At 38.6% G+C, this 12,327-nt stretch overlaps 1 protein-coding gene across 4 annotated transcripts in view; it reads right to left on the bottom strand.

Moving 5' to 3' along the window:
- LOC121303595 (protein Hook homolog 3) overlaps positions 1 to 12,219 on the bottom strand; it is a 61,150-nt gene extending 48,931 nt beyond the window's left edge. For 2 of the 4 annotated variants that reach the window (XM_041234400.1, XM_041234390.1), the window contains exon 1: positions 11,892 to 12,218. In XM_041234400.1, the coding sequence (XP_041090334.1) occupies positions 11,892 to 11,951 (60 nt within the window). In that variant the 5' untranslated portion in view covers positions 11,952 to 12,218. Of the gene's footprint in view, positions 1 to 11,891 lie in introns of all 4 variants that reach the window. The other 2 variants (XM_041234384.1, XM_041234410.1) reach the window with 2 other exon arrangements.
- Between the last annotated feature and the right edge of the window lie 108 nt (positions 12,220 to 12,327).

Below are 12,327 nucleotides of genomic sequence, written 5' to 3'. Positions count from 1 at the left end.
TCTTCGCCGCTCCCGAGTCAGCGCAGGGGTGGCAGCGGTGACCTGAGCCTAAATAACAATGCTGGCATACAGCAAGGACCCTAGCTGTCTGCTCAAACCAACAATTCCTGTGAGTATAATGCCATTAGACACATGGGGGCTAATGTCACAGGTGCAGATTTGGCTCTATGGCACTAGTTTCTAGTGCCAGGGTACATCATATAGTGCCAGCAACATTAAATCCCAGCACCAGTATAAGTGTCTCATTTTTTTTTTTTTTTGCACAGCAACCATAGATGGTGATAGTTTCTCACAGGGGCTGTACTACTCACATGGCCACTTACGCCCGCAGTCGTATGCACGTTACGCACGGTGCACACCATTGGTTTGCAAAATTTCAGCTTTGTAAGGGTGGACTTGTATATAATCTTGTGCTATTGGTTGAAACGAAACAAACAGAGATTTGAAGCTTATAGGATTGTACTGTTTATTTAGTGGTAGTAATGAGCAAACAGAAGCAGATATGTTTGGTTGAAGCTTGAAAGAGCAAAAATCTTTCTTCCGATAATCCAGAATGTCAGATGGAAAAAAAATAAAAATAAAAAAAATCAGTAAAAGCACTAACCGTTTGTTTCTTGCACAACTGTGGTGGAGTTTTAAGCGCCAAAAATACATTGGCTGAATGTTAGTACTGAACATTTATACAAGTTTCATTTGTATTTTAATTATCATATTTAAGTGTCATATTAAAATGAATAATACATTTCCTAATCAGTAACACATAATTGCCAAGTCGTGTTATTATTATTATTATTATTATTATTATTATTTATTATTATTATTATTATTATTATTATCTGCCTGTTTTGTCTATACGCCATGCTTAGGGAGCGAGTATTGATTACATTAGTTGTAGTAATTGTGAGTAATAATTAGAAATGGAACCAGCACAACAGATTTGTGAATTAGGTTTTCCCCTAGTTTAAGTCTGTATTTCAAATAGGTTTCTTTGTACTTTTTATTGTTGTTGTGGACTATTCTGTGATAATTTAGCACTGGTAGGCTCTGTGATGATAAACTTTTAACAATTTGCACCCCTGAATGTGCTTTCAAACTGCTGTACAACCCCTCATACTGACATTCTGTAGAGGATTAGAGGCAGCCCCTGGCCCTGGCTGTACTTTCATCCCTAATGGCAATGAACAGGCCTACAACCAATTAGCCAAGCGAGGAATATTGATTTCCATTGTGTGTTGGAGAAAAGAAAAAAAAAAAGAAGGTTGAACTTGGTCTTTTTTCACACTTACCCTAGTGCAGATATTCATTATATTCCAAACAGTTACAAAAAACATACAGTGGCCAAACTATAATTTACTGGAGGCTAGAACATTTTCAAATATGAGACTACCGGATTTTTGTGAAGAGCCTGATGTTGCTGTTTATGTTTAAAATCTTCATTGATCTGTATAAATGATCCTGCTCTATACTGTATTTGGGGTTGTTCTGGTACTACTGTAGGTAAATAAACCCCCTTCTCGCATTATGTTTTACTGTCAGTTTTGTAATACCGTACAAGGCTCTTGGGGACGCGTCCTTTGCACATGCAGGGCTTGTCGAGAGTCTCACGTTTGCATTGTCTGTGTCCCCGGGAAGCGTGTCTGTCTAACATGGGCAGCCCTATTATTATTATTATTATTATTATTATTATTATTATTATTATTATTATAAATCAAGCTTCAGGATGTTAGCAAGCAATACTCCTTGTTGTAGTTCCTGCTCTGGAGAACTGGAAAACATGGACCTGGGAATACCTGGATCAGAGCGGACCAAGGACTGAACCTATACTGAGTTGCACCCTTTTCGCGTGACTGCCTGTGTACAGTTGCTTGTTTTACAGAAATCCATTTCAGGTTTTCTCACTAACCGTTTCCAAACCATAAATAATTGTTTTTGAAAATGTTATTGGCTGCTGACAGAAATAAATAGTTCAGAAGTTTCATGGATTTTTTTTTGCTGTACTATAGTAATACTGCTAAGTTTAAGGGTCTACTGGTTGCTTATCAATTCTGGCAGAATTAATGGTAGTCCTGATGTTGTGCAGTTTTTTTTTTTCTTTTTCTGATGACTGTAGCTACAAAGTAACAAAGAAATTCGATCATTTAAATCTCCCTTTGTTGATTCGGATTCATTCGCTCATTCTCACAATCTCCCTCTCGAACTGAGAGAGCACTGTATAGCAGGAATTGTGTGCCCCGTACTGAATGGTTGGGCAGTTCATTCCTGGGGCAGTCGGAAGCCATTCAGGAAAGGGACGGGTCACGGTACCAGGCATCATCGCTCTACTACGGTAAGCAAAGTTTCATTCATAAATTGGAGGAGACGTGATTGAACTAGCGGAGGGTGGCGGGGCTGAGGATACTTTAGGGGGACGTGACACCGTAATCGGTTCCTTTGTTGTGGTTGATGGGAGGAAACAAGGACTGTGGGATTGTAAGTGTTTTCATGTTTTTGTACCTGACAAATTGTTGCTGTTTGTTCTTGGTAGACAGCTAAAGAGTTCGGGAGCTGTTGCTTGTGGCCAGCACTCAAGCCCGGAGTACACAGAGTACCACTGACAACCTGCACCCCACTGCACCGTGAGCACACACTGTGTTGAAAGTGTGTGCTTCCTTTTTGTGTATTGTTTGTTTGGTACTGTAGCCCTCCTCTTAAGCATGATGCAATACACATTATTGTGTAGAGCCTCTGCAAATTATTATTTAAAGTGTTGTTGACACGCAACACAGCAAAAAACTAAAGCTGGGAACTGTGAACTGTCTTGTGTTTGTTGTTGTCTGGAGCACCTACATCACCTTTCACTACTAGCCGATCATACGAAATATGTTACAAAAAAATCTGCTCCCATCGAGCTAAGTTTGATATAAATTATGTTATCCAGTTTTAAGAAATGAAACGAAAGCAGGAATTCACTTCCCACTTTCCTACAGCTTAGTGTTCTGGCACTGAGAGCCGAGCATGCGTAGTTTGCAATACTGAATAAGCAAGTTAGTTAGTTTGGGGAACTCGGTAGAAAAATATAACTTCTGAAGAATTTGGTCTCCTTTAATATTAAGAGCAGTGGTGGATGCTCTTCATTCTTTTAGACAGAACAAAAAAAAAAATGTGTGTGGCTTTTAGTGTTTGTTTCTTATTGTTAAAAACTGACAATTTTCATAAATTAAAAAACATGAGATGTACCATAACATTAAGACTTTGTACTTTACTGTGTCCACCAACATTTTCACTGGGACCCCCAAAATTTCTCCTAGGACCTTCAGGTTTTTTTTAGTTGAGAGGCCTACAGCCTCAATGGGAGTTTTGGAGAGCCCTGCTGTAAATAAGGATTTCTGAACCAATTTATGAACAAATTGGCACTTTTCAGTAATTAACATAGATGCAGGAAATGCCATGTGTTACTGTTCTCAGTGGCCAGTAAAATTCAAGTAAGCACATAAACCCCCTCTTTTATACATATAGGGGGTGATGTAAGGATACGCACAAAGTGATTTGTGGGGTGCCAAACCCCCATAATGCTGCTGTAAACGGCATTTAGCAGCCATAGAGTCTGATTTTACCAGTATCTAAAAATGCAAACATTATGTGATGTAAGCATTTTGCCTTGCTGACCCTCCAAAAACTTTACACCTCTTCTTACAAGGTGCAAACCATAGTAGAAGCGAGTAATTAAGAGCTGTATAAAAGCACACACCTGCAGAGACCTATCAATGGCTTCAGGATGGCTGCTGTGGTACACTTCCTGATATGCGGCAACACTTGGCTCTTGTTAAGGAGAGGCAGGAACACGTTCGGAGAAGAACTGATGTTGGTTGAGGCTTTTTCAAACAACTCTGTTTCAAACCGAGTAACCTGAGACATAAGGACTCTCAGTACTTCTCAGAAAACCTCAAACTCCCCCACCCCACCCCATATGCAAAGAGGACTTTGCTGCCCTTCTGACATTATTTTTTTGCTTCCTATTTTCGTGCTCCAGAAATGTCATACAGCGAATACTGCTCTCTGTACTCCTAACTCTCCAAATGCGTCCGCTAAATAGACCGATGCGCTCATTGAGACCCTCATTATCTTAATTGCGTGTGCAGTGTAATTTGTATTGCTCTTATGCTTACATAGGGCGCAATGCAAAATAATTGCCTGGCTGCAATGCAATTTTAATTTTGCATCCGTAATTACTTGCACTCGCCTATACATCCCTGTGACGGAGAGCGAATGAATCCAAATCAACAATTTCCCTCTCGACCGGTGAGGGCACTGTACAACAGGAGCTGCGGGCTTCCTACTGAATGGTTGGGCAGTTCATCCTGGGGACAATCGGGAGCCGGCCATTCAGGAAGAGGGGGGCGTTACGGTACCTGGAGTCATCGCCCTAGTACGGTGAGCGAAGTTTCAGTCATGAATTGGAGGAGACGTGATTGAACTAGCTATCGGAGGGGGCGGGGCTTAGGGTACTTTAGGGGGACGTGACGCCGTAATCGGCTCCTTTGTTGTGGTTAATGGGAGGAGACAAGGACGGAATCTTGAATGAAGTGTGGGGTCATTGAGGAGTATTGTGTTTGTTTTGCCAGACGGCTGATACGAAGCTGGAGCTGCAGCAAGAAGCCCGGACCTGAACGCGCACGAGCACCAGCACTCAGCACCAGCACTCAGCACCAGCACCCAGTTTGGAGACGTGTTTTTGTGTTTATTATTTCGGGACTGCAACCCCTTTGTTTTGTAGCTGGTAATACCCATTGCTGGGTAGAACCAGCTTTATTATTTTGGGTCCAGTTTTCAATGGCAATACCCATTGCTGGGTAGAGCCAGCTTTATTATTTGAAACCCGGTTTAAAGGGCATTAAAAGAAACCTGACCGGTAGACTTCGTGTTTGTCCTTTGTTGGAGCACCTCAACTCACCTATACACCGGAGCACTACAAACCACTTTGCCACAATCCCCCATAATGCATTACTGGCGCGTATTAGCCTGGATGTACACTGTAATTTACTAGTGTATTTTAAGCACTGTATACAATAATAAGATTGTATTCACCTAAGAGTAATGTTGTAAAACAGTCGTTTCATGTCACACCATTGTAATCTTGCCTACAGAAAAGGGCTAGAGGGGAGAAGCATGGAGTTATGTAATGAAATTTAAGATGTGTTCACATCCAGTCTGCTTAAATATAGACAAATAGAAGCCACCCTGAAGTCACTGAAAGTACTGTATCTTACAGCAAGTGAATGTTCAAATAAAAGCAAAATTAATGCAGATTTTGCTGTTTTTTATTTGTTACTGTACATGGAGAAACAAAGTACTGTATACCAGGGGCGTAGCTAGGAATGGAAATATAGGTGGGCCCCAACTTCGGGTGCACGGGCAAGTACCTAAGGTCTGACGTCACAGGAAATAGTTTACATTACAAACATGATTTAAATCAATTAACTCTGAATACATCAAAAATCTCCCCAGGATTTGAGCAGAGCAAAGGAGCCAAGACTGAGGATGTATGGTGCCGAGTGAAGCAAGGCAAACATTTTTTGCAGTTTATAACATTAGTTGCACATATGCAGTACACATACAAAGCACATTTGCATATAACCTACCGAAACAAACACACCGTGTACAATAACTGCAAAAATCATTTCATTTGACATAAAAAGTGTAAACAGAAACTAAAAAAATCCCCAAACAAAAAGCTGTACTGCTTTTTTTCTTAGCTGTATTGTAATCTCTTAGCTATATTGTAGCTATATTGTAATAAATAACTTGTTAACTCGCCCTGCATAAGGCGGGCATCTGACAAGCAAAAAAAATAAATAAATAAATCAGGCTCCTGCTGCCGTCAAAAACATTCTGAATAAACCTAATTGCAAAAGTACATATCCAAATAATGTGAAATATTGGGATAACATTACTGTATTTGGAAACCTTAGACTTTATCTGCATTGGATTTGCAGACATGCACAGCCAGGGTAATAAAAGACTCCTGAAGCCACATTTTTCCCAAGGGTTGGTTTACCCCCAGGTCAAGCAACAGAACCTTCTACAGAGTCTGGAATGCATCCTCTTTGTTTTACAGTATTTCCCCAACAGTTAACAGGATGCAGACTAGTCTATTGAAAAAAGGAAGCAGGGAGTTTTACTGGTTCAAAGTAAACCAGTACACAGGATCAGGCCTAAGGAGGTGAAATGGCATTACCCAGGGTCACACCCAGGATCTACTGATCACAGAGCCTCATCTCTGACTACAGTTCCTTTAGTATTCTGAAGTCTCTTTTCAAATTGTTAAATGTGATATAATAATCCCAAATGTGAATGTCTAATACCACAGAGATTACATTAATAATAAATGTGAAGCACCTTCTACAAACTATAGACACAGAAAAACTAGGGCTGTAAATTTACGTTACATAGATTATACATTTAGGCTAAACATTTTGTGGATGTTTATCATTTAAACTACTTTACCATACTATATAAACACTTTCAATGAAAAAGAATAGCAATGTAGATATTCTGATTTTGTATTTATTTAAGAAAAAAAATCACATACAATAAATATTCAATTACAGTGGTTACTACATTACGATTAAATAATTCAACTTGGCAAAATGTAAGAAAGAATTAATGCAAGATACATTTTTGGAAAACGGTAGTAAAGTAACATACTATTTTGTTTGTAGCTTTGATTATTGTTTACTCTCTAACGTTTGCGTCAAGGCTTCTCTCTGAAAGTAGGTAGATACCTGCTTATATCATTCTGTAAGTACTGATTATTGTCCCTGTGCTGTTCACGTAGCTCAGTCTTATTGCAATGAGTGAATTTTACTGTTTTAATGTCTACTTTGGTAAAATGACCCCAAATAAAATGCTTTATTTGTCGTAACTAAAAATTGCAAGTCAGTTATGTGTTTGTCACAGAAAACCAATAATGAATACTACATATCAATTTAAATACAGTACATCATGGCAGTGCCACATTTCTTTATATTAGGCCCAGGAGGGTTTATAGTTGAGTGGAACGAGGTTTACATTTCTGTATTTAGGATGTATGTTTTCACCACCAATCCCATCCTTTGTATAAGCATGAGGGCTGATCCAGCCACGCTCCTCTATTGACACACGCATGGGGGAGTGATCCAGCCACACTCCTCTATTGACACATGCATGGGGGAGTGATCCAGCCACGCTCTTCTATTGACACATGCATGATGGCTGATCCAGCCACACTCCTCTGTTGACACATGCATGGGGGAGTGATCTAGCCACGCTCCTCTATTGACACATGCATGGGGGAGTGATTTAGCCATGCTCCTCTATTGACACATGCATGATGGCTTATATATGTTGGGTGCGCACAGCTTGTTTGACATTGCACCCCATATTTTTAACAGAAACCAAGGCTAATGTGTAGGAACTTTAAACCAATACTGGTAGCGCCCTCCTTTCAGCAGTTCAGACCCTTTAATACAAGGGCACACTGCTCAGTGGCTTGCATGGTTTTGTTTTGCATTTGTCTGTATGTGTGAAAATCTTACAATTTTATTTTATATATATATATATATATATATATATATATATATATATATATATATATATATATATTATATATATATATATATATATATATATATATTTAAAATAAAAAAATCAAGGTCATTTTTTTCTTTAGTCTTTGCAACTCATGATACTACTTCCTACTGCATTAGCTGAAAGTAAAAAAAATATATATAACAATAAAAATAATTAAGAAGTTATTAGTTTCATTTTAGAACTTTAACAGCATGTGCCATTTTCACCAACAGGCTTGGATTGTTTTAATACCACTTACTGTATGCTTGAAAAGTTTCAAACTTTGAAAAGTTTCAACTAATATGGACAGTACTTTAAAACTTGTTTAACGGAAGCAAAAATGTGGGTTGTCCCTGCTTACCTGTACATCAAAAGCACAGATATGTTCCCTCTCTTATTAACAGCTTAGAGCAAAATGTCAAGCAGCAACACAAAATGATGACACTTTGAAATCGTGACAGTCTCTTATAAATTAGAACATAAGATGCTTATAAAACCACAGGCCACAAAGAAAGTTTCCGACAGCTAGTTCCCAAGTGATCTGGTAACATCAGTTCATAAGAGTTCAAATGCAAAGGGATGTAATAGTTACAGAAGGTAGCAGGATAAAATCAGTGGTGGGTTAAAACTGAAACAAGTTGTGACCTTGATCTACAGTAGTTTAACTTGTCAACTGTATCAGGTCATTTTAATGTTTATATCATGTAATTTAGCCAGCCCTTTCAACATAAAATCTCAATCTAGTGAACTTAAAATCTTTTTAGACTGCATTGTTTTTGTTTTGAACCTTGTACAGTAAGTTATGTCCTTAAGTGTCCTGTTCAGTTGTCTACAGTACATAACAGTAACACTGTTGCTGAAAGGACAGTGCCATGATTGAGAAGCTTACTGTATGACAGGTATTTTAAATAAACAAAATAAGTGACAACCAATGTCTCCCTTTCTTGGCAGCTGACATCACATTGTGGACACACACAAAAAAATTAAATAAATAAAATTTATTCCTTCTAAACAGACACAGAGGTCATCGCCTGGAAGGATGCATTGGAATCAAATATGGTCAATCCTTCTAAATGGGGGCATCATTAATGCATTAGAACATTTCTCCATTAGTCTAATGTCAAGTAGTAGCCTAGTAGTTAAAGAATCACTGCTCTTTACGTCCCCACACTAATAAGACATTTTTAAAGCAGTAAACAGGACAGTAACATGTTCCTTCACTTCACAACTGAACCGGTGCTCGCGTGGAGGAGTTTCAAGGGTCACTGCAGATCAACCGTACCACAGTAAAGTTTTGTATGTCTTTTTCTCTCTAAACATTCTGCTGCAGAAGGATACCAAAGCAGCTGATGCCATCATACAGTACATGACACCATAAAAGCACCATTCTATACTTCAGGTTGCACATTTTCAATAGGAAATTCTTTTTAAAAAGATCTAAGGGAAAATAATCACCATAGTAATGTATGTTTATTTGTTGTTTTCTGTAAGCTGCCGATATCCTTGTTGTTAGAGAAATATACCTTAGCAAGACGAGAGATAGTACAGCTTTGGTTTACTGTATCTGTAATGTTGCTTCATTGTATGACCTAGCTATGACCTTTACCTTGGGATATCCAAATGCAAGCCTAGAACTGTAAACCCTTCTGCCCACATGCAAAAGCACAGGATCCCATCAACAAATTCATATTCGCATAAAACGATTAGGAAAATGTTAAGACAGCTGACAACAACAGAATGTCTTCCCCTTACAGACAAGACACAACAGTTATTTTGGGTCAAATTACTGTACACTGCCCACAAATAGAAAAGAAATGGGTATACAGTTCGCACTGGCAGATAAATAATGTTCAGTCTAGGTTCATCCTCTGCAGGAAGGAAAGGGGACAGAGAAGGCAAAAATGCAGGTCAGCCAAGTATCGTCTTCATTTTACATTAAGCAACCATTTTTTAGTATTAAATAATTCTGCCTTATGTATTTTTTTGCCATATTTATTCACCTGCAGTATGAAAATTATACTATCTAGGCAACTGCCCCTTATCATTCATGCTGTACAGTACCTTCATAAATGTGTACAGTAAGCAGATTGGCGCAAAGACATATGGTCCAGCACAATTACCATTTTGTTATTTTTTTTTACCTCAAACTAAATCTTCTATCAATTCACAATTTTTACAACACTTGAACCTGTATTTTCAGATAAGTTCTACAAACTCAAGCACTGCGTGTCTACTTCATGATCCGTACAGCAGGACACTAGCTATCACAGAATGGCAGCTCCTCCATCACACAAGTCCAGAGTTCTACTAACCTCCACCGGATACAAAAAGACACTGAATTGCATTCCACTGAAAAAAGTCCACACAATTAACACAGAATTACACAGTTGCTGTTCACTTCTCCAAAAGTAGTACTGCCTGAGTTTCAACAGCTACCACAAAAACTATTTAATCTCACTCTACTCGCAACAAATACTGTAACCTATTGCCAAAACATGGACAACGTAACACCAGTGATTAATTACCATGGCTAGGAAATACTGGAGGTTTTCAAAGTTTTTTTTTTTTTTTGCACAGTAGGCTATGTGAATAATATTAAATAGCAAAATATTTGTAAAATTATTATTTTTAAAACACCTGCTAAGTTAGAGAACTAAACACATCAGATATTTAATTAAGACAAATGTTTTACTTTTTGAAGAAAAGGGGAGTAATTTATGTATTACAGTAAAAAGTAGACAGTAAACAAAAGGCTGAAACTGGATCACTGGACTGAATTTGTTGCTGCATAGTTTACTGTAAAAACCTTTGTATAAGTCTATTTTCTAGGTATTTTAGGGGGTCCTAAAACGAGGGTAGCGACTTATACACCGTTTTTTACGGTACTTGTCAGTCAAAGAAAAGGCCATGCAACACCACAAATTAGCACATGCTCCACTGTCTGCAGTGACATCTTCACATATGTGTATCACAATGAGTAAATTATACATCAAAGTGAATTTAAACTGTTAATGCATTTCCACAGTGGCGTAAAATAGACCGTACACTAAAAAAGTAATTCTTCTGAACTACTAGCATTGTCCATGACCAACTAAACACTGTTGCAGTGCCTTGTATAAAATCCCAAATCACTGCATGCTCATTCTGAGAGCAAGTCTGGACAAAGCAGAAGCTCCACCAATCTGAAATAACACAAGAACAATGCGCCACGTGATACAGTATCAAATCAGGTAGCACCTCTCTACCAATAACCAGCTGATTGAACAACACACACTGCTGCACTAAAATGTGTACTGCGTGGGAATATAGGAATGTTTTCAGGAATACCAATTGAACAGCAAGTTCACACCCTACAAGACCAGGTACAATGAACTCCACAGCATACATATAGATAGTTAACTACTGGTATCCACGTTAAAAAACAAAAAAAAACAAAAAAAACAATTGAAATGCCAAAGTATGCATCAAAATAATATATACATGTATGACAACAGTATGGGAGAACCGTCTGTCTTCACAATGGAACGGACTTGGTGAAATGATATCAAGTTAAACATTTCTAGTTATTACTTTAGTAAACGACACACACAAAGCATCATTTTAGATGATGGTGCATAAAGTAGAAGAACTTAAAATCATATCCAGGTGGCACTGATGTAAATTACACTATTATTATTATTATTAAAGAAAGAAAACACAAATGTTGGCTTTAAACTAGAAATACACGTTATGCCTAGTAATGTACTGTAACTAACTAACAAGGGCGGAGTACACTTACATCAACCCGCTGTCAAGCTTGCAACATCAACCGAGTCAGACATCCCGGGCCGTTCAGATCACAGTACAATAGTCACCCTCTCCATTTAGCTTTGCAACTTTTTTTTTTTTTTTTTGGATAGCGATGTCCCCAAAACTGAGTGGTGAAAATAAAAAGCTGCGACGGACCACTGCCGCACAAACACGCAGGCAGTTCTACGTGGCTTCCCTATGATTGTAGTCTACAAACTCAATTAACTGGTCTATAAGTTAACTTCAGTCGGGGGAGGAAATCTTAACAATAATGACCTGGGACAGTCTGCTAATCACAACCTGCCGTTTTAAAGTACAGCATGGTTAGTACAATATTATTTACATATTAGGACAGCACCCTTCAGAGGCTCTTACGACATCAGCTGTCAGGAAAAGACATAGGATATTCATTCCAGCTGTAGCAATACAGAACAGCAGCGAGCAGACTGGGAAACTTATTTTAAATTACATTGTATAACTAGATCAGATGTGTCGACAGCAGAAAGGAAACTCACCCATGTCATCAGACTCTCGCACAACTCGACACGATCCACCGAATCTAGGGTATTCATCATGGATCGCCGCGATAGTCACCAAATATAAGTTAATAAAAAATAAAATAAAATAAAACCTTCGGTTTCAACACAGCACCAGAAATGAATATCCACACAGGCGTTCTCGGTCACCCCCGACCTTTCCCTTTGTTGTAAACCACCGGGATACTGATGGTGGTGATGATAACAAAAATAAACGGTAACAGACAGTAACACAGACAGGCGTTGAACCGATATCTGCCTTTCTCTCTTTCTCTCCGTCTGCAACCAGGCGGGGTCCTACAGCTGCCACCCAACACGCGTCGGGCGCCTCAAGCCTGTCTGACATGGGCGTGAGAAACAACAGCTAATTTTGTTCCGACTTTTTTGAAAACAGCTGCATTGCTTTCAATTAAAT

Source organism: Polyodon spathula, chromosome 2, assembly GCF_017654505.1.
Source record: "Polyodon spathula isolate WHYD16114869_AA chromosome 2, ASM1765450v1, whole genome shotgun sequence".
Lineage (NCBI taxonomy): Eukaryota > Metazoa > Chordata > Actinopteri > Acipenseriformes > Polyodontidae > Polyodon > Polyodon spathula.
Note: the sequence above shows the minus strand (reverse complement) of the source record. Positions and strands in the feature narration are given on the sequence as shown.